The sequence below is a fragment of the Alosa alosa genome, chromosome 12, assembly GCF_017589495.1.
Source record: "Alosa alosa isolate M-15738 ecotype Scorff River chromosome 12, AALO_Geno_1.1, whole genome shotgun sequence".
Lineage (NCBI taxonomy): Eukaryota > Metazoa > Chordata > Actinopteri > Clupeiformes > Clupeidae > Alosa > Alosa alosa.
The window spans coordinates 3,671,842-3,699,226 of NC_063200.1; the positions used below are offsets into that span (position 1 = coordinate 3,671,842).

The 27,385-nt window shown below is 49.2% G+C and overlaps 1 protein-coding gene across 1 annotated transcript in view; it reads right to left on the minus strand.

Moving 5' to 3' along the window:
- The window catches only part of LOC125304784 (transcription factor 4-like), a 149,500-nt gene that overhangs the window by 5,161 nt on the left and 116,954 nt on the right, over positions 1-27,385 (minus strand). Inside the window, exons 9-16 of the mRNA XM_048259282.1 lie at positions 25,139-25,244; positions 24,100-24,233; positions 23,625-23,760; positions 18,624-18,694; positions 17,727-17,805; positions 14,750-14,896; positions 12,787-12,917; positions 2,411-2,543 (exon numbers count right to left, since the gene is read on the minus strand). Of these exons, the coding sequence (XP_048115239.1) occupies positions 2,411-2,543; positions 12,787-12,917; positions 14,750-14,896; positions 17,727-17,805; positions 18,624-18,694; positions 23,625-23,760; positions 24,100-24,233; positions 25,139-25,244 (937 nt within the window). The remainder of the gene's footprint in view (positions 1-2,410; positions 2,544-12,786; positions 12,918-14,749; positions 14,897-17,726; positions 17,806-18,623; positions 18,695-23,624; positions 23,761-24,099; positions 24,234-25,138; positions 25,245-27,385) is intronic.

Genomic DNA, 27,385 nt, shown 5'->3' on the forward strand with positions numbered 1-27,385 from the left:
GCCCCTGCTATTCCCGGCACCCTCTCCATCTCCACGTCCATGCGAGCATCTCCACAGCACTCTGCAGCTCCTGTGCTTTCAGACCACAGCCCAGACAGTCCCTCTTTCTGCCAGCCAGGAGACGCACAATACACAGCGCTCGGCCTTTCTCTCTTTTCACCACACACACACTCTCTCTCGCTCGGCCCCTTTTGCTCTCCTCCCAGTGTCGATGCATGCAGGTCCAGACACTCCGTCAGTCAGAAAGGCACCCCAAAAAGCACGGCCCCCCTGACACACTGTCTGCGGGGCCTCTATGTGGACTGACCGGCCCTCTCTAAAAGAGCCCGAGCCCTCTGTTTCCCAGCCCTGAGCGCACAATCCGGCGTCTGTTTACGGATGCCAGCGCCGCTCAATGCCCCCTCTGAATGCCCCTCTTCCAGCGCGCAGTCAAAGTCAAATCAAGTGACTGTGCCTCTCTTTAAACTTAGACAAAGCAGAGCCATGTGACCTGGCGCAAACACTCCAGGCCCTGTCTGCAGAACAGCCATGAGAGAGAGAGAGAGGGGAGGGAGAGAGAGAGATACATGTAGAGACAGAGGGAGGGAGAGAGAGGGGGATATAAGTGTGTGTGTGTATATATATGTGTGTGTGTGTGTGTGCTTGTGTGCGTGTGTGTGTGTGTGTGGTGGGGGGTGGACAGAGGGAGTCGGAGCGAAAGGCCGTATGTGGAAGAGCTTGACTGGCTCCCGTGAACTGGACGGGACTGATAGGAGGAGAGGGGGCGGTGGTGGGGACAATGCATCGACTCGGTCCAGGCTGTGTGTGGCGCCCCTCGCCTGCCATCTCCGTCTGGCTGAGTACGTCCCACACAACTCTCTAATTGATTTCTCCACTTTGTGTGGTTTTTTGTGTGCTCACAGGGCCAGTTTGATCCGGTTAAGTCTGGGGGCTTGCAACCCGTCGCCTCGAGCACCCAATCGAGTCCCAAAAGTCACGGGAGGTGACATAGTGAGCGCACACTAGGACCCTTTGAGTCTGATCAAATCAGGCCTGCACACTCAGGAGAAATGTGGAGCGCATATTACTCCGGCTCATAACGCTATACCTTGACAAGGGCTACGATTCATGGATGACTGTACGCGCGGCCGTAAACAACTTAGCTCTAATCCTGTACACTTGCCCGTCCGTGCACTTCCACAAAACCCGTTACCGCCGCCACCGCCAAAAGCACAACCCTGACAGCCCTAATGAGGTTAAAAATCAAAGTGAGAACGCCACTCCAAGCTCATATCACTGCCCCTGCACCGCTCCTAGTCTCCCAAAAGTACATTTAAGACAAGAGTGGCGGCGGAGCTGCGGGGCTTAAGAAACTCCCTCCAGCGTCGAAGTGAAGTCTGGGAGAAATCCGACAGCGGCAGGCAGGAGGAGAAAAACAGAGTGGCCTTTACTACTTCCCTTGGTCTATAATTCACAAATAATATTTTGATAGTGAGTACATTATTTATAGTGCTTGACTGGGGAGTGGCGCTGCGCTGAAGCCCAGGCTGTGGCTGTGTAACTTTGTTTCCCTGTTTTGTTTTATGGTGCTCAACACCTCATTAGTCGCTTGGCTGGGGCTTCCAGGGGGACTTGTTGCCAGGGAGGCAGTTTTCACAGAGCAGTTGCTCACCCCTTTAAACACGCCAGAGGCTAATTCACCCTGCGGCGTCGGTCATATGCAATTTCCTTTTACATATTCATATTTCAACTATACTGTGTGTAAGTGTGTGTTCGGCAGGGTCGTAATTATTTACACATTACACTCTGGGAGTGCCAAGTGCACTGATTTTATATGGTTGGCATGTTGCTGGCTCCAGTTAACTTGACATTTCAGTACAATATTTTAGTTGTTTTCTGCCTACATATTCTACTGTCTGTTTTTCTCTGACCACACAATGGACGGAATTTCTATTCAACATTTTATGACTTATTTAGGACATATTCAGAGTACTTGTAGCTTTTGTAGTTTTATAACCTGAAGTATATCAACTAATGTTAGATCTGTAGTATATTCTCCATTTCCACATATACCAATCATATTCTAAATGTAGAAATGATAATTATGCCAATGTATAAATGTAGAAATTATTTAAAAGAATGCGCCTCAGCATTTTAAAAAAGGGGAAAATGGTTTGGCTTTGTTTTGTAAGCTGGTGTTGGTACCATTTCTGGCATTGGAATAACTGCTAAGGGCATTTCAGCCGCGGGGAGCTTGCAAGGGGTATTCTTAGTGTGAGAGATGGCTGCGGAGAGGTGGCACTGTTTTTGTGAAATGGAGTCTGTCGGCGAGAGGCCTTGGCATGCCCGCTCACGGAGCGGTGCCCGCCCTGTGTGTGTGTGTGTGTGTGTGTGTGTGTGTGTGTGTGTGTGTGTGTGTATTTTCACTTACCTCTGTAGGGGTCTGGCTGGCTCAGGTCGGGCGAGGTGGCCGACTGGACGGGCAGCTGTGGGACTGGCACTTGGTTTGGCACAATTGGATGACTGCCACGCAAGCCCACGCCATCCTCACGGTGAGCGCCCACCTGCGCAGAGACAACGATGGAGGGAAAACACATTACTCAGAGGCTAAGAATCACACACACACACACACACACACACACACACACACACAGCCCCCCCAGAGAACCTTTCCCTAATTTTTTTCTATGATCGTGCTAACACTACTGCCGGTGACCTATAGAGGGCACTCTATCCACACACATAGCAAAAAGAAGTAGCAGTGAGAGGAGAGGAGAAGACAGCATGAAGAAAAGAGTGAAGGGGAGTTCAGGAGAGCAAATATTCAAACAGCAGGAGAGGTAAACAAGTTAGAAAAGAAGATACTGAGGCAGAAGAAAAGCGAGAGAGAGAGAGAGAGAGAGAGAGAGGGAGGGAGGGAGGGAGAGCAGAGGAGGTAGAGTGGCAGGGAGAGTTAGGGGGAGTGAAGGGGGGGAGCTGAGCACCTCCACGCACCTCTGCGCTCCTTCAGCACTGACACACTGGAAGGAGCCGCTGAGGCAGGTAAAATGCAGAGCCATCTCCCAGGGAGCCTCACAGGAGTGCGCTGATTCTCCCCCATCTGGCTTCCATCATGTCCGCCAACACAACTGACAATTATCTTAATGCCCATATGTTTAATTGTGGGCTTCCTAATTCCCCCGACAGAATCTGGAGATCCGTCAGGAACTGCGATTTGGCAGAACAGCTCTCCCTCTCTCCGTCTCTTCTCTCCCTCGCCTGCACTCCACCTTTCTGTATCTATCACTCTCCTCCATTTTTTCTTCACTCTGTTTTTTAAGAAATTTGAGTACCTGCCAGGTCCCCCCTGCCTGTAATTCCAGCTAAGCCTCTGACAGCTCCTAGATGTCAGCGACGCCTCCCCAGCTCGATGCAAATATCAGAAAATGTCGAAGGGGGTTTTTGTGGCAGGGACAGGCACGGGAGTGTTCCAAGACGCCATTTGTTTGCTTGTCTTTCATCAGCGCGCGGCCCCCAAATGCAAAAAGGCATACTCCTGGCTGCGGATGGAAGGCTCTGGCGTACATATTTAATGGGGCTTTTTTATATTTCAAGGCTGGAGCGGAGCTGAGCTGAGCGCGTGCTGACGGGAGCCGGCGGTGTGTGGGGCGTCGCTGGGGAGAGCAGCCCGCGCGGTGTCGCCCTGTCAGCCGTGCCACCGCTAATCAGGAAGATGGCGCCTCACACGCACCCGCCATTACGCAGCCCCGGAGTCGAGCAGGAGTTTCTGGGTCAAGAGTGGCGGAGCGCCGGAACTTTCTGCGATGCGAGGGGCAAAGGGGCCATCCGCGCGGGGCTGTTGTCGCCCCTGGTGGTGTCGTTGATGTCTTTTGTTTTGTTTTGTTTTGTGTTGTGCTCCCACAGCCCTGATAAATGCGTAGGTTGCACTTTGATTTCATTGTTTCCATGGCACTTTTGACACCACAAAATGAAAGTGCTGGCTGATGCTAAACTAAGTGGCCTATAAAGAAAGGAGGCCATGCCAGCTGAAGCTCAGTTAGTATGAACTAAGAGCACTCTGTATGCCTGTATGAGTGTATAACCTGCACTGGTAGGCTGGCATCCACCCCCCCCACACACACACTATAATAACTAGGGTTGGCTTTTGACCAAACTCCTCATGAACAGTACTTCATAGATGTTTTTAACAAACATGAGCAAGTATTTAATGTTTATTTTTGTGGGACAAAGAAAATATAATTATGCTCCCCACATCACAGCCTTTCAGTAATCAGTCTCCAGTGATGATAATCTGAATAATGTCAGGAGGTATTCAACAAAACTTTGCTCTCTATTCATGGTAGTGAGTTGGTAGGTCAATATAAAAAACCTAGGCATCATGAATAAAAAACACACACACTGTAAAAACCCATTTGTAGTCATGCCATACATTCAAACAGCCTACTTATGTTGGCTTTTAGAAATAATAGGATGTCGTGTACAGTGTGTCATAAATTTCAGGGTTTTGGTGTTGGCAGTTACTACTGTAGGTGTAAACATTTACAGAGAGGGCTAGTCTGATTTTTTTAATACATGACGACCAAGGTTTCAGCCAGGTCTTCCCCACACCTCTTCATGGACACACACACGGACACATATACACACAGGACTGAGAGATGTGTAAGACTGTTGTTTAGGGGCAGGAGGTTACATAAAAAAGGACCTGGCATCTGGGCAGTGGTCATGACCTCCCTGCCACTACCTCGGTCAGCACGCATGTGCTATAGCATGAAATTATAGCCCTATCACAAGAGATGCTGTGTCTATGGCTGTGGCAACTCCACAGCATAACACACGTGGCACGGAGAGGCCATGTAAGGCTTTGGCATTTGGAATGCCAGAGGAGGAAGCAGAGGAAATGAAAAAAAGGAGACTTTAGGAGAACACTTCAGACGGAGAGGGAAGAGGCTTTATGATGTAGATCAAATGCTGAAAAACAAAACTCGTGCTCTCGCTCTCTAGTTCACACCAAATTACTCACTGTTCCAGTATGCATCTTAGTGAGTGTATGATGTCGGGTGGTCTGAAAAGTTTGGATGGGGTTCTATGAGGCTTTGAACTAGGCTCTGTGCGTGCGTGTGTGTGTGTGTGTGTGTGTGTGTGTGTGTGTGTTGTGTGTATGCTCGTGTGTGTGTACAATTTTCTTTTTCCTCCCAAAGCTCAAAAACATGCTGACCCCTGGCCAGTGTTCAAAGAAGAGGGAAAATTGCTTCCTTATGACGGTACAGTAATAAACAGCACTATTACTGCATAAGTGCCATCAGAGGCTGGCTACAGACCAGTAAAGATGAAACGTGACGTTCAGACGATCACAGCGCTCTAATGAAAGCACTGAAAACCTCACCAGGCCAACATAGAAGGAAACAAAGATGGAATAAGAATGAAAGATGAGAAAAATTAAAAAAAAAAAAAACAGATACAGTGGCATTTAGGAGATGTGTAAAGAGATTCTATTAAGAAGAGAACATGTGGGGAACAAGTATGGCTAACAGTATTTATACGTGACAGCAACAGCAGGTGTTTGAATCCAGCATCTTCTCTGTCCTAAAGGCTGCCAGTCTTTTGACATGTCATTTTCTACATTTTTGATATGTTGCTGAGTGGATCATAAACGGCCCCTAGCAATGAAGAAAAGTGATTGATAATGACTGACTGACTATTATTGTTTTACATGCTTCAAATGTAAAGCACTTTGAGCTGCATTCTGTGTATGAAAGGTGCTATACAAATAAAGCTTATTATTATTATTAAAACTGCCAGACGGACAGGAAGTACAAATAATATCTTACTTAAAACGCCAGTCTTTCCACACCACTAGAAATCCGCAAATGGGACTGAATAAGGGGAGAATTTCTTTTATCAGCAACATGATTTTTTTATGGCACAAAAGATGCTAAACAGCTTGTCACTGAATGAAACAGCCTACATGGGAAAACAAAATGTTGGTTCATATATGAAACTTCACTGTGCTGTTATGAAAGCGACAGACCATGGTGAGACTAAATCAACACATTCCAAAGCAGCTCGATCACACAAGGCCTGCCCTGTGCGTGTGTGTGTGTGTGTATGCATGCCGTGTGTGTGTTTTTGCGCGTGCAAGTCTTCATCCCAAGGTCAGCGTCTGAATCAAGAGGCCATCCGTCAAACAGTGATACAATAGGGCGACAAGTTTATGGCCCTAAAAATAGCCCTCGACTCTCACAAACAATTGAAAGTGATGAACAAAAGCATTTGGTGGGATGGTGGGAAGGGCCGGAGGAGAAGAGAGGAGAAGGGGGAAAAAAGCAGGCTTGCTTAAGGAGAATGGTTTACATTATTCTGAATGGTTGGAACAAATTGACTTCCTCTGTGGGCAGAAAAAAAAGGATGTGGGTGGACATCAAACAACTTTGTATTTATCATTGTGGGGTGTCAGGACCTAAAGACGCGCTACAATCGAGGGGAGGTCAAGACATGCGCACTGTGTGTGTATGTGTCTGTATGTGTGTGTGTGTGTGTGTCTGTTCACATGTGCCTGTGTATTGCGTGAGTATTACTTTCCAATTCTCCCTGTAAAGACCAATTGAAAACACTGATGCATTGGTCTGGTTGCAAGAAGGAAGTTTCATTTGGCAGAGAGCGCCACTCTCCTCTTGCTGATGCAAGCCACACACACATAGTGCAGTGTGTGAGCGCCTAACTGTTCCTCTGGCCCTGAATGGGAACCTGGTCCTGTGGGCCAGCACAGCTGCTAAAGATTTAGAGTGCACTGGAACTGCAGATGTAGCGTCTTTAGATGTTAATTCAATTAAAACAGGCCTGGGCCTGTATGCATTGCCAGCAAGAGGCACTGCTCTCTATGCATATGCATATACTTATGTGCAAATGCATATACCCAGGAGAGAGCAAGCAGCACATACGACCACATGTGAGAGGGCATTAGAACATACAGGTCTTGTTTCCCTTCGTAATTAAGTAAGAGTATAATTGCATGTTTGTGCTTCCTGTTTGTGTAAAGCCTCCCTTCATGGCCCTATTTAAAGAAGAGGGAATTCACGCTGTAGATTCCACAGTCCCAAGTCTGATGAATGAATCGCCGTCTGAATGCAATTTGTCACTGGAGGCTCAAGCATACCTTTCCCATGACTTCATCTTTTTGTCTCCCTCACACATACACGACAGCTGTTCCTCCGTGATCTCCAGTAGAAGTGTCATGTCAGAAGTCTTAGACGCAACGATTAGCCACAAATTTTATGTTTTCATGTCCAAGTTGTTAGGGGCAAACATAAGCAGGCCAGATTAGAAAGCGGATTAAGGGGGAATGTGCTCTTCTGACGGACCGGACCGACTGGACGACCCTGGGCACAGCGAGGTGGGAGTGCTGGGTGCGGGGGTGCTCGTCTAAAGGCAGCTTTAATGGGCAGGCCCAGCTTAAGCACTTTAGCTCAGATACACAGTCTGGACAGAGCGCACAATCCATCTTTTAGTGCTTCCACTGGAGCCGGGCGGTGTGCTTGGGAGAGGGAGGAAGGGGGTGCATGCTGTGGCACGCTGCAGACAGCAGGGGGCACACTGGGGCTGCAGCTTCTGGGGTGGCCGTGGAAAAGTCGCATCACAAAGCCTGCCTCTGTCAAGCCGGCGTTTCCACGGCGAGGGGGGGAGGGCTCGGGGTCGTCGGCAAAAAAATGGGAGTATAATAGTGTGCCTTTGTGCGTCTTAGACACCCAGACACACACACACACACACACACACACACACACACACACACTCTCTTCCATGCACTCTCACACATACATACGCGTGCACACATGACTTAATTACCCTTACCACTTCCTGTATTTTAGTCACAGATAAGTGTTTGTGTACCCCCGTACAGTTTCTGCATATGCAGAGCGATGCCAAAACCACCATTTTCTCAAAACCACCCCCAAACTTTCAAAGTGTGACCACATTTGTGGCACTGACTGAAACTTGTGTCAGCACCTGTGTTGGTCGAGAAGTGAGGGAGTGCGGATGTGGCGGCTACAGTTCTGCTACATAATAACAGACAAGTTCCATTACACATGCACACTCCAAACGCCAGTGTGTCATTCTGTTTCGTGTAAAAACACTGCCTGGACCGGGCAAAAACAGAGCTAAAGCTTTTTAATGAACCACACATCACAGTGTTTTCTGGGCAGGGATTTAGTGACTTTCTGACACCAACAATCTCCACGTCTACATGCCGCATGCAGCTTCCTAGATTTCCCCAACTCAAGCTCCTTTGGTCTCTCCTGTGTTTGGTTTTTGAGCAGGACTTTACGTAACCTGTTTTTTTTTTTTTTTTTTTTTTTTGCCGTGGGTGCCCATTTAATCACAGTAAAAGAGAAGGGGGCATCTATTTCCCCTTTCCTGGTTGAGAACAAGATTGGGAGCACACACACACACAAGATTGGGAGCGCAGCTCCTCTCTCATCCTGTGCACCTCCCTCCCTCCATCTCCAGCTCCCAAACGGGGTGGAAGTTTAGCTCCCTTTTAAAAGGCCACAGATCGGATGGCTTTTGACCACAATCTGCTATCTCCAGAAGATTTACTGCAGCTTATGGCTCTATTTATTCAGAAGGGAGACACTTTTAAAAGGTATTACTCCGACTCTTTTAAGCTGTAATGCGCCCAGCTCCTGCCTACTAATAGGCCACGCATCCATTTAAACTGCTTAGAGGAACACTCAGCCTCGGTGAACTGCTGAAAGTGTTTAAAGATTAGGTCATAATGACGCACCTACCCTGCTCAACCCTTGACATGTGATGAGGGTTTGCGGATGTTTAAGTTTGTGTGTGTGTGTGTGTGTGTGTGTGTGTGTGTGTGTGTGTGTGTGTGTGTGTGTGTGTGTGTGTGGGAGGGGAGATGGGGAATGGTCAGGTCGTTACAGAATGAATAGGTGGGACACTGCGTTATTGTGCCTGCATGTGTTTGTTGGCAGAGCCAGTGCCACAGGAAAGCTGAAATGTGTGGGGTTATCTGGTGTGTCTTTACAACATTAGACTGTGAACAAAGCGCATTAGGCAAATCGCTTAAGAAGCAAAGAGCTGCATCCCTCCCCTCCCCCTCCCTCTCTTACTCTTTCCCTCTCTCCCTCTCTCACGCCGTACTCACACACTGACACCAGTGACAGCAGAGAAACACATGCCTCCCTTCAAACTCCAACCAAAACACCCCCCCCCCCCCCCCCCCCCGAGCCTCACTATCCCCACGCCCACGCTGATCCCCCCCCTGCTCCGTAACGCTCCTCTCAGACACATCATGAGAGCACCTGCTTTCCCCATGACCTCAGCCTCCCCAGTCTCTGACTCCTGGCTTGTAGGAAAGCAACTCTCCAAATATGATCCAGCTGTTTCCCAAGGGGAGGGGTGGGGGGGGTTGAAGAGGAGGAGAAGGGGGAGGTGGGAAGGAGGAGGTGGGAAGGAGGAGGGGGGAGGAGGTGGGAAGGGGAGGTGGGAAGGAGGAGGGGGGAGGAGGTGTCATGCACACCCCGCAGATCTCAACCAGGTGACCAACTTTTCCCACCAACCAACCCAACCCCCCATGCAAACAGCCTCCCTCACGTGGACTGGACCAAGCAGTAGGGGAGTGGGCTCTCACACAGACGCTGACTTTCTCACACTCACACACACCTCACTCACTCACGCACGCACACACTCGCGCACACACACACTCTCACTCACACACACACACACACACACACACACACACACACACACACACACACACACACACATTTAGAAATGAGCATCGCGGCGCAGCTTTCCTCCACTTCAGGGACACTGCCCGCAGTGTGGTCATCTTAACGAGATGCACATTCGAGCTCTCTGCCATCTGACTCTCAGGGCTATAGCTTTGCTCCACAACAAAAGAGAACAGCCAGGAGGAAGAAAAAAAAAGGTTAAGCAGATGTTTCCTTTCGCCTCTAACGCAGAACAATCCAGAGAAATGTAGTTGAGCTAAACAGCCCATCAGAAACAGCTCCATCAATGTGCAATAGGGGCTCAAATGACATGAGATCTACTTTAATCTGTCACGAACAGGTGTTTTAAGCACATTATCGTTTCAATAGGACAATCCTCAAACCTCCTCTCTGGGTGTTGGGGACTGGTGTGGGAGTATGTGTGCATGTGTGAGTGTATAAGTGTGTGTGTGTGCAGTATGAGCGTGTGAGTAAGGGCCTGTTTATCTGTGTGTGTGTGTGTGTGTGCGCATGTTCTTGGGCTGGGGTGTGCGTGGTGTAAATGGGTGATGAGAACAGCAGATGGCTGGAGTGTGACTTAAGCGCTGTAATCAGTGGAAGGCTGTGGGATGTTGTGGCAAATATCTCTCCTGATTCCCATGGAACACTCCTCACTACTGCGCACACACACACACACACACAAATACCCTCATAAGAGACCAATCATATCACTCCTCAATCAAACACGCCCCACAGTGCATGTGCGCAGCACAAGCACGTAACCCAAACCCCTGACCAGCAGAGTTTTTTTCCTCCTTCCTGTTCCCCCTCTAACCATCTCGCGTTCCTGTCCTCCCTCTCGCTCGGCTCTGCGCTCCCTCTCTCCCGGTCTTGACGGACAGCCGTATGGTTAATGTCATCGGGCGAAGGGGGGGGGGGGTCAGTCTGCGCCGTGGGGCTGAGGTGGCAGTCACATGTGCGTGTGAGCGTGTGTGTGTTTCCTCCGATTCCGGCGGGAGGTGAGAGGTGTGCAAATAAACAGGCTGTGTGTGTGTGTGTGTGTGGGGCCCTCGTCGGGACGCAGAGCAGAGGGCCAGGGGCCCCCTGGACCCCCCTCTCCAGGCCACCGAGTCCCCGCACTGCCAAATAAGCAAGGGGACCTGGGGGCTCGCCCCTGCAGATCACCGGCATTTATGAGATGCAGACTCTGCTCAGTGTTTGTTTGTATTAAGAAAACAGCCTCATCAGTGCTGGGAACGCGAGGCAAACAAAGGCCGCTCTTACTGACAGGGAAAGACAAATAAACACAACAACATTACCGCCTCTCAGAGCTCGTGCAGAAACGGCTAATTACGGGCCCCTAAAGGCACATGGATATAGTCAGAGCCAAAGCCACATGCCTGCTGCCACTACCTGTGTACGTGTGTGTGTGTGTGTGCGGCTTCATCACAGACTTTGCGTGAGAAGGGTCTTACTATTCCCCATGACTCACAAAACAAGGCTCACACAAATGTGCAGGAGCTTCAGTGTTGCTGGTGATGCTGTTAAATATCAGTCTTTCTTCATGCCGCACCACTGCGGCATCCCCGCACTTACCACTAGTGGTGCACTACTGTAGATAAGAGCACAACACACAATGCCTGTAGGGCCCTGGCTGTGTTTATGTACTGCAGTCTATATATGTGCTTCTCGTGTGATCTAGAGACTAGAATACACACATGCACATATACTGTATAGTACTGTAGATATGCATGGCTAGTGTGTCTGCCTGAGTGTTTGTGGGAAGGTGTGTGTGTGTAGTGTGTGTGGTGAGGATTCCAGCCTAGTCCCATGTGTTTCCTCTCTCCCTGCCTCCCACTGAAGCTTAACTCCCCACAGCTGGCTGCCTCTTTATGGCTTGTTTCAAGTAGAAAAAAAACAACCTTAAATATGGAAAAGATTACCAGCATCTTCCTTGATGTTTTGAAGTGAACCTCCCCCTTCACTTTTTCTCCCTCTCTCCCTCCCTCCCTCTCTCCCTCCTCCCTCCCTCTCCTCCTCCTCCTCCCTGTGCCTGTGTGGAATACATTCATAGCCAGGGCTTAGGTCTGACTGAATCCCAAAGCCATTTCCTTTATTTAGCCCCAGTCTGTCTGTTGCTGACCATGCGCAGTGGTCTGACGAGTGTGTGAGTGTGTGTCTGTGTGTGTGTGTTTGTTCATACATGGCCATGTGCTGTGTGCTACACCATGTGGCTTGACTAGCAGATGTGTGTGTGTGTGTGTGTGTCTATGTACAGAAATGGATGTGCTCGGCCTGTTGTGTGGTACTGGTGGTGACCTCACTGTTCCGGAGTCAGTCCTGACCCGCAGGCATAGAGCAAGTGTCCAGAGAGTTGGGGGGTTTTGGGGATATTGAAGATGTTGAAACAAAACACACACACACACACACACACACACAAAATCTCTTCTGATGGTCACAACATCTTTCTCAACCCCATAGAGTGACATGAGGAAGAGTAGGAGTGAGGTGAGGAAAGAGAGAGGAAGAGAGAGTGATAGAAAGAGAGAGGAAGAGAGAGTGATAGAAAGAGAGTGATAGAAAGAGAGAGATAGAAAGGAAGGGAAAAGTGAGTGAGAGCAGAGGAGGTCTGAGCTTGAATTGCATCAACATGTCACACATTCCACAGCGCTGCACCACAGACATGTGGTAGTCGTCAAGCTTCATAAGACACACTCTGCTGTTGCTGCCTTGTGTGTGTGTGTGTGTGTGTGTGTGTGTGTGTATGTATGTGTGTGTGTGTGTGTGTGTGTGTGTGTGTGTGTGTGTGTGTGTGTGTCTCTCTCATTTTCCTCTCCACATTCCCTTGCTTTTCCACCATCTTTTCTCTTTGTACTACTGTGGTTAATAACACATTTGCACTTCCTTCAATGTCCTTTGGATTGTTGTCCATCCAAGAGAAAAAATCAATGAAAAGCCATCAGCTGTGTGTGTGTGCGCGCGTGTGCGCGCGCGTGTTTTCTAAAGAAGGCTAAGAATAAGCTCGTCAAATGTTTCTCGTCTCGTATGACACACACTCAGACATGCTCACGCAGAGGTCACTCACCATGATGGCGTGGCGGTTGGCGGAGAGAAGGCCGGTCCCGTAGCTGGAGCCCAGGCCGCCCATGGCTCCGTTGTGGGCGGGGCCGATGAGGCTGTGCATGTCGCCGTGGCTACTGGGCATGGCGGGGAGGGCTCACGCGACTTCCGCGAGGGACGGATGGCGCTGCCCAGCCGCCTCCAGCCGTCCCTCAATGCCTGCTCTACAGGCGTCTACACTAAACAACTGGACTCTACAGACGTCTACACTAAACAACTGGACTCTACAGACGCCTACACTAAACAACTGGACTCTACAGACGTCTACACTAAACAACTGGACTCTACAGACATCTACACTAAACAACTGGACTCTACAGACATCTACACTAAACAACTGGACTCTACAGACATCTACACTAAACAACTGGACTCTACAGACATCTACACTAAACAACTGGACTCTACAGGCGTCTACACTAAACAACTGGACTCTACAGGCGTCTACACTAAACAACTGGACTCTACAGACGCCTACACTAAACAACTGGACTCTACAGACGCCTACACTAAACAACTGGACTCTACAGACGTCTACACTAAACAACTGGACTCTACAGACGCCTACACTAAACAACTGGACTCTACAGACGCCTACACTAAACAACTGGACTCTACAGGCGTCTACACTAAACAACTGGACTCTACAGGCGTCTACACTAAACAACTGGACTCTACAGGCGTCTACACTAAACAACTGGACTCTACAGGCGTCTACACTAAACAACTGGACTCTACAGGCGTCTACACTAAACAACTGGACTCTACAGGCGTCTACACTAAACAACTGGACTCTACAGACATCTACACTAAACAACTGGACTCTACAGACATCTACACTAAACAACTGGACTCTACAGGCGTCTACACTAAACAACTGGACTCTACAGACGCCTACACTAAACAACTGGACTCTACAGACATCTACACTAAACAACTGGACTCTACAGACATCTACACTAAACAACTGGACTCTACAGACATCTACACTAAACAACTGGACTCTACAGGCGTCTACACTAAACAACTGGACTCTACAGGCGTCTACACTAAACAACTGGACTCTACAGGCGTCTACACTAAACAACTGGACTCTACAGGCGTCTACACTAAACAACTGGACTCTACAGGCGTCTACACTAAACAACTGGACTCTACAGGCGTCTACACTAAACAACTGGACTCTACAGGCGCCTACACTAAACAACTGGACTCTACAGACGCCTACACTAAACAACTGGACTCTACAGACGTCTACACTAAACAACTGGACTCTACAGACATCTACACTAAACAACTGGACTCTACAGACGTCTACACTAAACAACTGGACTCTACAGACGCCTACACTAAACAACTGGACTCTACAGGCGCCTACACTAAACAACTGGACTCTACAGGCGTCTACACTAAACAACTGGACTCTACAGGCGTCTACACTAAACAACTGGACTCTACAGGCGTCTACACTAAACAACTGGACTCTACAGGCGCCTACACTAAACAACTGGACTCTACAGGCGCCTACACTAAACAACTGGACTCTACAGGCGTCTACACTAAACAACTGGACTCTACAGGCGTCTACACTAAACAACTGGACTCTACAGACGCCTACACTAAACAACTGGACTCTACAGACGCCTACACTAAACAACTGGACTCTACAGACGTCTACACTAAACAACTGGACTCTACAGACGCCTACACTAAACAACTGGACTCTACAGACGCTCACACTAAACAACTGGACTCTACAGACGCTCACACTAAACAACTGGACTCTACAGACGTCTACACTAAACAACTGGACTCTACAGACGTCTACACTAAACAACTGGACTCTACGCCACTTAATTGTAAACTATGTGACTACAGCACTCTATGTGTTTTAAGTGTAAAGGTCTATTAAAAATGGAAATGTAGTAAAATGGCGAGCGGTTTAAGGATAGTGGTGGACTGGGTGAGTGTGGCGGAGGAGTTGTCCTGACTCACCAGAGAGTGCAGCGGAGCCTCATAGTTGGGAGAGGATGGGCCCTGTCCGCCGTTCCTGGACCAGACCGCTGAGCTGGGGGCTGGAGGAGAGAGGACTGCAGTCGGTCAGAAACACACACACCTCCACTACACACACGCCTCCACTACACACACACCCCTCCACTACACACACACACCTCCACTACACACACACACCTCCACTACACACACACACCTCCACTACACACACACCTCCACTACACAATGACCTCCACTACACACACACCTCCACCACACACACACACCTCCACCACACACTGACCTCCACTACACACTGACCTCCACTACACACACACCTCCACTACACATACACCTCCACATACTGCTGAGCTGGGGGCTGGAGGAGAGAGGACTACAGTTGGTCAGAAACACACACACCTCCACTACACACTGACCTCCACTACACACACACCTCCACAGACTGCTGAGCTGGGGGCTGGAGGAGAGAGGACTACAGTTGGTCAGAAACACACACACCTCCACTACACACTGACCGCACATCACTTCATTATAACAACTATTGAGCTCATTTAATCATTCATAGGGTGCAGAGTCTCTACACTAGCGTGTTCTGGGGTGTGTGTGTGTGTGTGTGTGAGTCCACTGCCGCGTCCTGCGGTCACCCCTTTCCCACTGTGCATCCTCCAGTGTGAGCGCTGCTCTGTGCTCATCTCTGGCCTGTAATGCCTTGTGACAGCTGGATAAAGAGCTGCTCACATGCGGGCCACAGTGTCTGCCTACCGCCGGAATCAGATTTACACACAGACTGATGAAAGTGTCCCCTTCAGCAGGGCCAGAACAGAGTAGGTGAGAGAGACAGAGAGAGAGAGAGAGAGAAGAGAGAAGAGAGAGAGAGAGAGAGAAGAGAGAAACAGGGAGACAAAGTGGAAAAGAGAAGGAGAGACAGTCAAGATGAAAGAGGGCCGTGCTGCTCCCTAATGAGGAAGTGCGTTTTAATATAAGGGGTAAATAATGACAGGTCTGTATGTCTGTAGCCACTGATCCATGCAGAGTCTTGCAGTACTCCTGAGGCGGGGTGAAGACAATGAGGAGGCTGTGCTGTTCGGCTGCGCTCAGTGTGTGTGTGCGCCTTCCCTGACACTTTCACAAAGGTCCCGAGAAGCGGATGTCGCTCCTGTCACTTAGTCAGTTAATCCTCTAGTGGGGCATATGGGGCTGGGGCTGGGGGGGTGGAGAGGGGTTTGCTGGCAGCAAAGGCGCTCACACCAGGCCCCCTCCTTTCACTGGCTCTCTGTGGAATGAACAGTCCCTTTCCCCCCGCCCCCCTCCTGCACCACCTCCTCCTCCTCCTCCCCTGCGCCACCTCCTCCTCTCTTTATGTCCTGCCTTCAGCGCTGCCTCGCCTTTGTGCCGGCGCTTTTGTGCGGCGGGCCCTGATCTGTGCGACCTGTGATCATTAGCTGGTGGGTGGGGGGTGGGGTGTAATGTGAGCGGGGAGGAGGTGTGAGCGGAGCCGCGAGAGGCAGGTAACGCCACAAAGGGCCCGAGGAGGCGTGGGGGTGGTGGCTGTGTTATGGAGATCGGCCTTTGCCGCTCTTCTCGAGTGTGTGAGGGGAGCGAGAGAAAGGAGGTTGACCTCTACGGCTCCTCGTCCTGGCCCTGCCTTCATCATGCTTATTAGATCTGATTATATTGTCGTTCTTGTCCTCTCTTATTTCAGCGCGTTTCCTACCACTCCCCCCCCCCCCAAAACCTCTCTGTGTTATTAAGACTCATTTCCCTTCTTGCCAATTAGCATGTGATTACTTCCACATTCATGTGCAAATAAACTGAACGTGTTGCTCCTTACCTGACAAAACATTTGTGCATAACCATCAACATTTACCTTTTCTAAACTTCCAAATAAACTTAAAAGTGAAAATATTAGTTCACGGTGGTCAGCTAAGTAAGCGCCACTTTTATTTGTGGACTCTAATAACTTTAATACTTTAATAAACGCCAATTACGGGCCACCATTTTCGACAGCAACGGGTGCAGTATTTGCGGCGCTGCTTTTGAAATGAGTTGTTGAGAAGTGTTTGTAATTAAGACTATCAGTCAATACACAGGGAAATATCAAATGATGTGTGGCTGAGACAATTAGCACTGAATTTTACATGCTGATTACAAGGAACTTGTTTTTCGCTGTAAGGAGTCTGAGCCAGAGTATTTGTGTCGTTGCTTTGCTGGGAACGGTAATTGGTGAAAAAACAAAGCGGAGCTTACAAGGGGAGGATATTATGAGTGTGCACGTGCATAAGTGTGTGTGCGTGTGTGTGTGCATGTGTTTATTATATAGGCATTGTTGTTGAGTTGATGTGCATGTGTATGTGTAAGTCGTGCACATGATTCATATTATGCATGTGTATTCTTGTTGCTAAGATCCCTCAGCTGTGCAGATGATAGTCATTGATGAAGTAGATGTTGTGGGGACTGGGGAGTAAATGTGTGTCTACCTCGGCCCATCTCTCAGCCATGAGGAGTGCAAATAGTGTCAGCCATCTTGTAAAAGGCTCTTCTAAAACTCTGAGGCCTGCATTGTCCACTCTCCATCCTTTCTGATTTTGTTTTTGGTCTGGTATTTTGCAGAGCTGTTTCTTTTGATTGCACATCCATGTTGCATTAAATACACAACACACACTGTGACCATAAACACTCTGTTCTGAGCACTGCCCAGAAAATGTTGGAATTCCCATCAACCTCTTTTCCATACTGTAGAGTTTCATAACCCATTCAACTACAATTGATCAACTGTGTTTGCCTGCCCTTGGAGTGTATATGTGCGTGGGTACGTGTACTGTATGTGTGTGTATGTGTGTGTGTGTGTGTGTGTGTGTGTGTGCATGCGTGCGTGAGAGAGACAGCAGGTACCTGTGAGAGAGGGCGGAGAGCCTACAGGGGTGGAGGGGTTGGATGAGAAACTGTTGTTTGTGTGATCCGGGGAGTAAATCTGAAACGAGAAGGCAGCCAAACATGGTGAGCCAACATCTCTCCCCTCCCCCCCATAGACAAATCAGCAAGAAAATAGCAAGGGAACGTGTGTGTGTGTGTGTGTATGCGTGCGTGACTAGTGTGTGGGTTTCAGAGAGAGACAAAGTGTATGTATGTGTGTGTGTGTGTGTGTGTGTGCGCGTACACATTTTGCATCCTGCTTTCTCGCTGTACTGCTGACATAAACAAGACCCATCATCACAGAATCTTCCTTTTAGCAGGATTCTTACTGAGTCTTCAGCTCGGAGCTAATTATTCTGCTAAGGACTTTAACCTTGCTTTGCAGAAAACACATTTAATCACTCCTCAATTAAAGCGCTTATCATCCAATACTCTTGAGTAATACTAACTAGCTAGAAATGAGCGTGAATAAACAGTCTAAATATAAAGACGGGAATAAACACACTTTGGAGATGTGTGGAGGTGCGATGCTGAGACCACACTCCTCCAGAGACTTCACAGAGCACACACACAAAAGGTATATACTGATCCTCAGGTACTGCACACACAGAGCATACTATAGATAAAGACACGTGTACATTCAGTAGCCTCGATTTAAATGGACCAATGTACATAATGGCTTGGCATCCCAATGTTGTTTGAGGCTAATATGAAATCCTCAGTGAAGATTTGTTTTTTGGGGTAGCTGATTGCAAGCTGAGGAGTGTGTCCGTGTGTCTATGTGTGTGATGGAGAGAGAGAGAGAAAGAAAGAGAGAGAGATGGACAAGGCCTGTGCATAAGTGAAGTGTCTTGGGCCTTGTTAGGGCCTACTCACCGAAGCCAGGGCCTTTCCAAGGGCGTCACCCGTCTGGGAGCTGCTTGGTGCCCCACTCGGCGCCCGGTTAGCTGCAGCACAGAGAGATGGGAGAGGCCCGTTGACAAGGACACTCTTTCAGTTAACCCCACCCCCTCCCCTCTCCATCCTTCCATCCATCCATCCCTGCTTCTAATCCCCCTCCCCCCCTTCAAGCGCACGACGTCTCCAGCTGTCACATCGCTCGCCTCCAAGCACATTATTCATGCTCCCGCTAGTGAGGCTGACCCAGGAGAGGAAGGACGGACACACACACACACACACACACACACACACACACACGAGGACAGAGCTGATAGTCCCACAGAGGACCGCCCACGTTTATCTCACACTGAGATCAACACACACACACACACATTCAGTTATTCTCTCAGTTGCCAACACAAACTCAGACTCACCCATCATTCTTTATGCTCACTCAACAAACAGGAATTCTAACATTTGTAAAAGAAATTAAAAGTCTCATTGTCCCATTTGGGGCATTTCTGCTCACAGGCCAGAAAATAGTCCCAGTGCTTCAGCCACAGTGCGAGGCAATTTGAGTCTGATCCTTGAAGTGGATAGAGACCTTCAGCCCACATTCAGTGTGTGTATCTGTGTGTGTGTGTGTGTGTGTGTGTGTGCGTGGTGTTTATGTCTACTGTGTTATACGTGAAGTGGAAAACCTCTTGCTTGCTCATTTGTGGTCAAATGTCTTCAATGTGAGCATATACCCTCAGTGCATTCGTGTGTCCTTTGACTGTGTGTGAGCATGCTGTAAACGTGCTGTTTATTTTGTCTGTGTCTGTGTGTGTGTGTGTGTGTGTGTGTGTGTGTGTGTGTGTGTGTGTATATGTGTGTGTGTGTGTGTGTCCTGCTTCCCTGACACGCTCCTTGCCAATCTCTCCTGACAGCCTCTGCTCCACTGGCTGGGCCTCCCAGATGGCGCGTTTACGCTTTCACAGGCAAGTTAGCTCTGCCCTGCTCCACGGGGCATCTAACCACGCTCTGACCACTCGCCGCGCTCTGACCACTCGCCGCTCTCCAGGCCAAAGAGCCGCCGATGCAGCGCACGCTGTCCATCCGTTCCTCCCACTGACATGACCCTCTCTCCCATTCCTCCCCTGACATGACCCTCTCTCCCATTCCTCCCCTGACATGACCCTCTCTCCCATGCCCATGACTCCCCTGGCACCACCAGAGCCCCATGCCCATGACTCTCCCGCTTCTCCAACTCATGACCCCGTGCCCAGTCACCTCACTAGCACAACGCCACTCACAACATTACATGGGTCACATGCCAGGGCCAATAGTTCCTGCCAATAGTTCTGCCCAGTGACAAATATGTTGATGTCCTTTTGCGCATCCACCTGATTATAGCTACTCTAATACTCCAATACTGTTATACTCCAATACTGTTATACTCCAATACTACTATACTCCAATACCGATATACTCCAATACTGCTATACTCCAATATTCCAACACTGCTATACTCCAACACTGCTATACTCCAACACTGCTATACTCCAACACTGCTATACTCCAATACCACTATACTGCTATACTCCAATACTGCTATACTCCAATACTGCTATACTCCAATACTGCTATACTCCAATACTGCTATACTCCAATACTGCTATACTCCAATATTCCAATACTGCTTTACTGCCAATACTGCTATACTCCAATAATGCAATACTATACTCCAATATTCCAATACTGCTTTCCTCCAATACTGCTATACTCCAATACTGCTATACTCCAATACTGCTATACTCCAACATTGCTATACTCCAACATTGCTATACTCCCAATACTGCTATACTCCCAATACTGCTATACTCCCAATACTGCTATACTCCCAATACTGCTATACTCCAATACTGCTATACTCCAATATTCCCAATACTCCAATACTGCTATACTCCAATACTCTGATGCCACACCACCTATCCCCAGAGGAACTCACACGGGCACCAGCCTGCTCCCCTTAATGGGGCTCCGAGCATCTCAGCAGACTCGCTAAACACAAATTGGGGGTTGCTTGAAGCCCAGAGCAGCAGGGATTACTGCACACAGCCCTGCGTATCAGACTGGGCTAACTGGCAGCATGTGTGCTCCGAGCGAGAATCAGTTTCAAATAAAGGCGAGCTTAGCACTGCAGAGGGGCTGGGTTTGGGAAAGCCTTCAAAGGGGGAATCTTTCGCTGTGATCCCCCAGTTCTCAGATCCCTGCACTGATTTAACATGACTGACTGACGGCTGACTTTCTTCCCTTTTTTTTTTTGGCAAAGCCGGTCTGCAGCCACCCCATCCCCCCAGCCCGCCCCCTGCACACACAGACACATCCTCCTCTCTGTGATAGGTATGGCTGTAGCACGAGGCACTATGAGAGAGGCTGCGTTGTCTCTGCACTGATCTACATCAGAGGCGCAGGAGGATGAGAGGAGGGCTGTTGCACGCCTGCAAGCTGGCTGGCTCACCTCCTGAATGGCGCCTCACTTCTGTGTTCAGACGGGGCTCACACGCTGCATTCACATTCACAAACTGGCACATGCATGTGCCCTTTCATAAGGTGTGTGTGTGTGCGTGTGTGTGTGTGTGTGTGTGTGTATGTGTGTGTCTGTGTGTGTGTGTGTGTGTGTGTGTGTGTGTGTATGTTGCAACACTGGATGTTCCTCTCCTGCTGTCTTTGAGGGGGAAGAACTGAAAGGCCCCAAATCTAAAGCACTTGTGTGCAAAGCTGAGGGACATGTGCGAGGAAGGCCTCGTGTTTCTTATTTGTTTCATGCTGTAATGTTTATGTTTCTCTGCTCAAATAACACGGGAATGCAGAGAAAAGAAACCAGCGCTCAATCTGTTTTCTATTGTTTTATTACTTTTGGGGTTTTTTTTGCCGCGCGCGGGAATTCAAAGGGCCGGGAACATATGGAGGTCTGTCTGAGGCGGCCGAGCCGGCCGGAAAAAGACAACAACTCCGCATTCCAGGCTCCGCTGCTGCTCCGGGAGATGCCGTACGGAATCCAACCAGAAAATTAGCACGCGACAGGATTGTCGTAGGCTCAGGCTGGGCTCCTGCTTTCTCTCTCTCTCTCTCTCTCTCACTTATCACTCTATCAGCGCACCCATCTAATCACACCATCTTATCTCTTCGCTTTATCAGCTACCTGGAGACAAGTTGAGAGGGAGGGAGAGACGCGGGTCGTGGTAATGATCAGGGGAAAGATGGGAGAGAGAGAGAGAAAAAAGTTGTCTAAAAATAAACGAGGGGCCTGTCTGCAGGCATCTGCTCCTGCGGTAATTACTCAGCTATCGCACATCTCTCTCTCTCTCTCTCTCTCTCTCTTTCTCTTTCTCTCTCTCTCTGAGCGCGCTCGCTCTCTCGCTCTCGTCAGTGCTGGTGCCCGCCCATCTCCATAGCGCCCGCTGAATAAGACGCTCCTCATCCGAGATGCGACAGCAAGGAAACCAAACGCACTCTTTCGCTCCTCAATACGCAGCGTTGTGCTGCAGAGCCTCCTTAGGCTGCCTGTGTTGCGGAAGCCTTAATTATTCTCTCTCTCGGTCTCTCCGGAGAGTTGCGTCCTCTTGAGGAGACCCAAGAGACAGATGAGTCATCGTCAGAGAGCGCGGATGACAGCACTAACCACTAACTGATGTCGAATGAACCTCTTAACCGATCTGAGAGAAACTGATCCTGCTCCTCCTCGACCTCAGTATCTCTGCAGCGGGAGCTGCACAAACATAGAGAGCTGGGCTGAAGACGACGACGTGGCCTTGGGACTGGACTAGACTGGACTAGACTGGACTGACTGGACTAGACTGGACTAGACTGGACTAGACTGGACTAGACTGGACTAGACTGGACTAGACTGGACTAGACTGGACTAGACTGGACTAGACTGGACTAGACTGGACTAGACTGGACTAGACTGGACTAGACTGGACTAGACTGGACTAGACTGGACTAGACTGGACTAGACTGGACTAGACTGGACTAGACTGGACTAGACTGGACTAGACTGGACTAGACTGGACTAGACTGGACTAGACTGGACTAGACTGGACTAGACTGGACTAGACTGGACTAGACTGGACTAGACTGGACTAGACTGGACTAGACTGGACTAGACTGGACTAGACTGGACTAGACTGGACTAGACTGGACTAGACTGGACTAGACTGGACTAGACTGGACTAGACTGGACTAGACTGGACTAGACTGGACTAGACTGGACTAGACTGGACTAGACTGGACTAGACTGGACTAGACTGGACTAGACTGGACTAGACTGGACTAGACTGGACTAGACTGGACTAGACTGGACTAGACTGGACTAGACTGGACTAGACTGGACTAGACTGGACTAGACTGGACTAGACTGGACTAGACTGGACTAGACTGGACTAGACTGGACTAGACTGGACTAGACTGGACTAGACTGGACTAGACTGGACTAGACTGGACTAGACTGGACTAGACTGGACTAGACTGGACTAGACTGGACTAGACTGGACTAGACTGGACTAGACTGGACTAGACTGGACTAGACTGGACTAGACTGGACTAGACTGGACTAGACTGGACTAGACTGGACTAGACTGGACTAGACTGGACTAGACTGGACTAGACTGGACTAGACTGGACTAGACTGGACTAGACTGGACTAGACTGGACTAGACTGGACTAGACTGGACTAGACTGGACTAGACTGGACTAGACTGGACTAGACTGGACTAGACTGGACTAGACTGGACTAGACTGGACTAGACTGGACTAGACTGGACTAGACTGGACTAGACTGGACTAGACTGGACTAGACTGGACTAGACTGGACTAGACTGGACTAGACTGGACTAGACTGGACTAGACTGGACTAGACTGGACTAGACTGGACTAGACTGGACTAGACTGGACTGACTGGACTGGACTGGACTGGACTAGACTGGACTGGACTGGACTGGAAGTGCGACTCACCCATGACGCTGTCTGTGCCGTTTGTGGTGGCGGAGCAGGAAGCAGCGCTGTAGTGATTGGTCCCGCCGCTGCGGTGGAAACTGGACATGGGAGGAAGACTGGAGTTGATGTCGGCCGAGGAGTGTGATGGGTAGCTCTGTGGGAGGGACAGAGAGATGGACACACAGGCCTGTCACTCACAAACCTCTGAAACAATATGCCTACACATTACAATCAGAAGAGACAGGTAAATTTTACAGGAAAGATTATAAGGACAGTTGAAAGTATACAAAAAGACACCAATAGTGAGAAGAAGGAGGCAGGGAGAGGACAGACAGGACAGGACAGGACAGGACAGGACAGGACAGGAGAGGAGAGGAGAGGAGAGGAGAGGAGAGGACAAGACAGGAGAGGAGAGGAGAGGAGAGGACAGGACAGGACAGGAGAGGACAGGAGAGGACAATGACGAGGAGGGGGAGAGTGCAGCTGTACTGACCAGCCTCTCGTGTGGGTGTAGGCCACAGTAGCTGCTGCTCTGGGAGCCGTGTGAAGAGTTTCCCAGCATGCCGCTGTAGCCGGGCTGGTTCATGCCACTGGAGGAGCTCCATGGGTCAGTGCTGTGATGGCCGTCTGAACACACACACACACACACACACACACACCACACAGAGAGAGAGAGAGAGAAACATCTTTCCATCATGTACCATTACCACACATAACTATGACTTTGTTGCATCATTTTTACATGAGGTAGTGACACAAAAACAGGTTTCTCTAGTCCCATAATAATATTCAAAACCTATAAACACTAACCTGATGTAATCAGTCAAGTATCATACCAGAGGCAAAAGTAGCACAGTTTGGTTTCTGACTGTCTAGACATAGTCTAGACACAATAACAAAAAGTCACTGAGAGCTTGACACCGTCCAAAACATGGCCATGACTCACACACAGACACACACACACACAGACACCCTCTCTTTCTCTCTCCCTCTCAAACACACAAACACACAGAGACTCATGGCCTCAATTATAGTGAAAGCTGATGCATTCTCATTAGAGTAGGGATTACTGGCTCCACAGCTCAATCCTACTGGCTATCTGGCCGGAGCGCCTCCACCATAAACCATATACATTTCCATTTCTGAGAGGGAGTCTCAATCCACCTCTTAGTGGTAGTTAAGCACCGGGACACTAAGCGGGACCATTATTCAATTATTCACCGTTATTACTCACTTAAAAACCTGATTCTTAAATTCTCAGCAGAGGCAGTAAACCTTAATCTTAGTTCTTAATGCCAATAGGGTCAGTTCTGCTGGCTGGGGTTAGAGTTGGGATAATGGCTGTGGTTTGAAAGCAATAATGCGTGAAACAAGGAATTACAGTGTTATGATGTGAAGCATGAGCACTCTGGAGTTTAGGGATGGTTGCATAATCCCATCCCAAGGCCCGTGTGTTCACATGAGAGAGAGAGTGTGTGTGTGTGTGTGTGTGTGTGTGTGTGTGTGTGTGTGTGTGTGTGTGTGTGACTTACCGGGCATGAAGAAGGAGCTGGGGAAGGAGCCGGCGGGGGGTTTGGAGGCCGGGTACCCCGGTGAGTCACGGTTGTAGTCTGCCGTGCTCGCAGATGGGGCGTACACCTGAAAAACACAGAGACAACGTATGGTCACACACACACGTACGTATACACACACACACACACACACACTTATACATACATTCCTTCCTACCTCAAACCAGCCACCAAAATACACAGCGAGCTCCCCTGGTAATATCTGAGCCTAAATAATTCATCTGATTTCCCACGTTAGATTTAGTGCTCCAGATTGGAACTGCGGTGCACCTCGGAATCAGTCGTTGTAAATAAATCAGAAAGCGTTTATTACAGGCGGCACATAGCAAGCAGTGCGCAAGCTTGATGGAATGCGCGAGGCAGGAAGGAAATACACCCAGAAACATGATCGGTCTAGCAGGCTTCTGGAGCTGCGCTTTCCCAGCCAATCTGGCCAGCTCTCTCCTCCGAGCTAAGTCCGACTGGGAGACTGGGAATTCTGTCACGGAAGCACAGGAAGCACGCTCGCACTCCAGGCTCGGACAGTCCATCACGACAGGGGCAGCTGTTTAATGAGTGTGCATCACAGAGCAGACAGACTGCTTAAGAAAACGAATGGATGGATGGATAGAGTGGATGGACAGATATAGAATTCAGGCCCCAAATAACCTCAATTGCACTGCAAAACAAAACAATTTCTCTGTGGCACTCCAGTCCAGCCTTTTCCTGTCGCTGCTAGACTGCCACCCTGTCCTTACAGTGGAGGTGTAAAAGTCTGGCTTCAAAGGGTAAAAGTTCTACCATGTATTGGTTCAACTTGTGCATTTAATGGATGTATCTGGCTGAGGAGTTGTGCTGATTAGAATCAGCTGATTTAGTCAATGCTTGGAGCAAATATGTGCTTGGATTCTTACTTTCTGAAGCCAGACTTCTAAAGCAGAAGTCCACGTTTAAAAGGCCAGAGTCACTCAGCGAGTTTGGCCGAGGACTGCAGCATGACGGCGGCTTGTGGTGACTGGGAAGCACAGCAGGAGAGCTTGCGTTTCCCATGAAGCACCTTGCTCAGGCCTGGCGAAATCGGAGTCCAAACGGCTGTGTGTGTCTGGTAAAGCCATCAGGCCGCGGTGAGGGCCTCTAATCTCTTCCGCCCTGCCCACTCGAGACTCGCACCGAGGGGAAGAAGAGAGACTTTCGAGCCTGATCATAAAAGCATGTTTATGAGAATGTTGATTGACCCACTTGTGCTCCCCACTGATGAAGACTCTCTTAGACAAACACACAGAAACACACCATCCCACTCGCTGACACACACACACAAAACACACACACATATCAACACTAGAACACAGAGCCAATAGCTCAAAAAATACGAAGACAAACTTCATTTGGGACAGATGCGCTCTGCAGACATATGTTTTACAAGTCCCCAAAGTATCAAAGAACTTACACAAACACACACACAACTGAACAGACAGCCAGGAATGTGTTGTCCTCCCCCCTCTCCACAGACCAGCACTAGTGAGACCCCAATTTCCATGTTTCCCACAGTCTCAATCGTGCACCTGTCCCTCTCTCGTGCAGCTGAGGCTACCTGCGCACAACCAGATGGGAACCGGGAGGCACCAAACACACCACTCAGCCACTCCCCTGCCTCGCTATCCAGGAGGACATCTTGTACTTCGCTCGCGCAGGAAGTCAATTTGCCTCCATGAGCCATCCATGTGGGTTCCATAATTGGAGGAGCCATTAGATGATTCAGAGGCGCAGAGATCAGGGCAGATGAAGTCAGTCAGCCCCAGACACCAGACAAGCCTGCCTGAGGAAACCCTCAAAAAGCAGCCATCTGAAAAGCCACCACATATATCTGCCAAGGGGCTGCACGCACACAGACAACAAAGCGCCTCATACCCATGAAAAGAAGAAAATACCTCCAGCACAAAGATGTAAGAATCTTTATTTTGCCTCTTGTGTTGTGTATGGGATTTATGAGGTGTTCTTTGGCCAGGATGTCTTGGTGCCTGTTTGTTGGTGCAGCGGCAAGCACAGAACTGCGGGTGGGGTGGGGGTACTCCAACTGAGCATTTGTGAAATATAACCTCTGTATGGAGCAGAGAAGAGTGCGGAAGAGAGAAAGAGAGAATAAGACACAGAGAGAGAGAGAGAGAGAAAGAAAAAGAGAGAGAATGCAGAACATCTGCTAGTCTCCATCTGACCACTCTCCACGTCTCG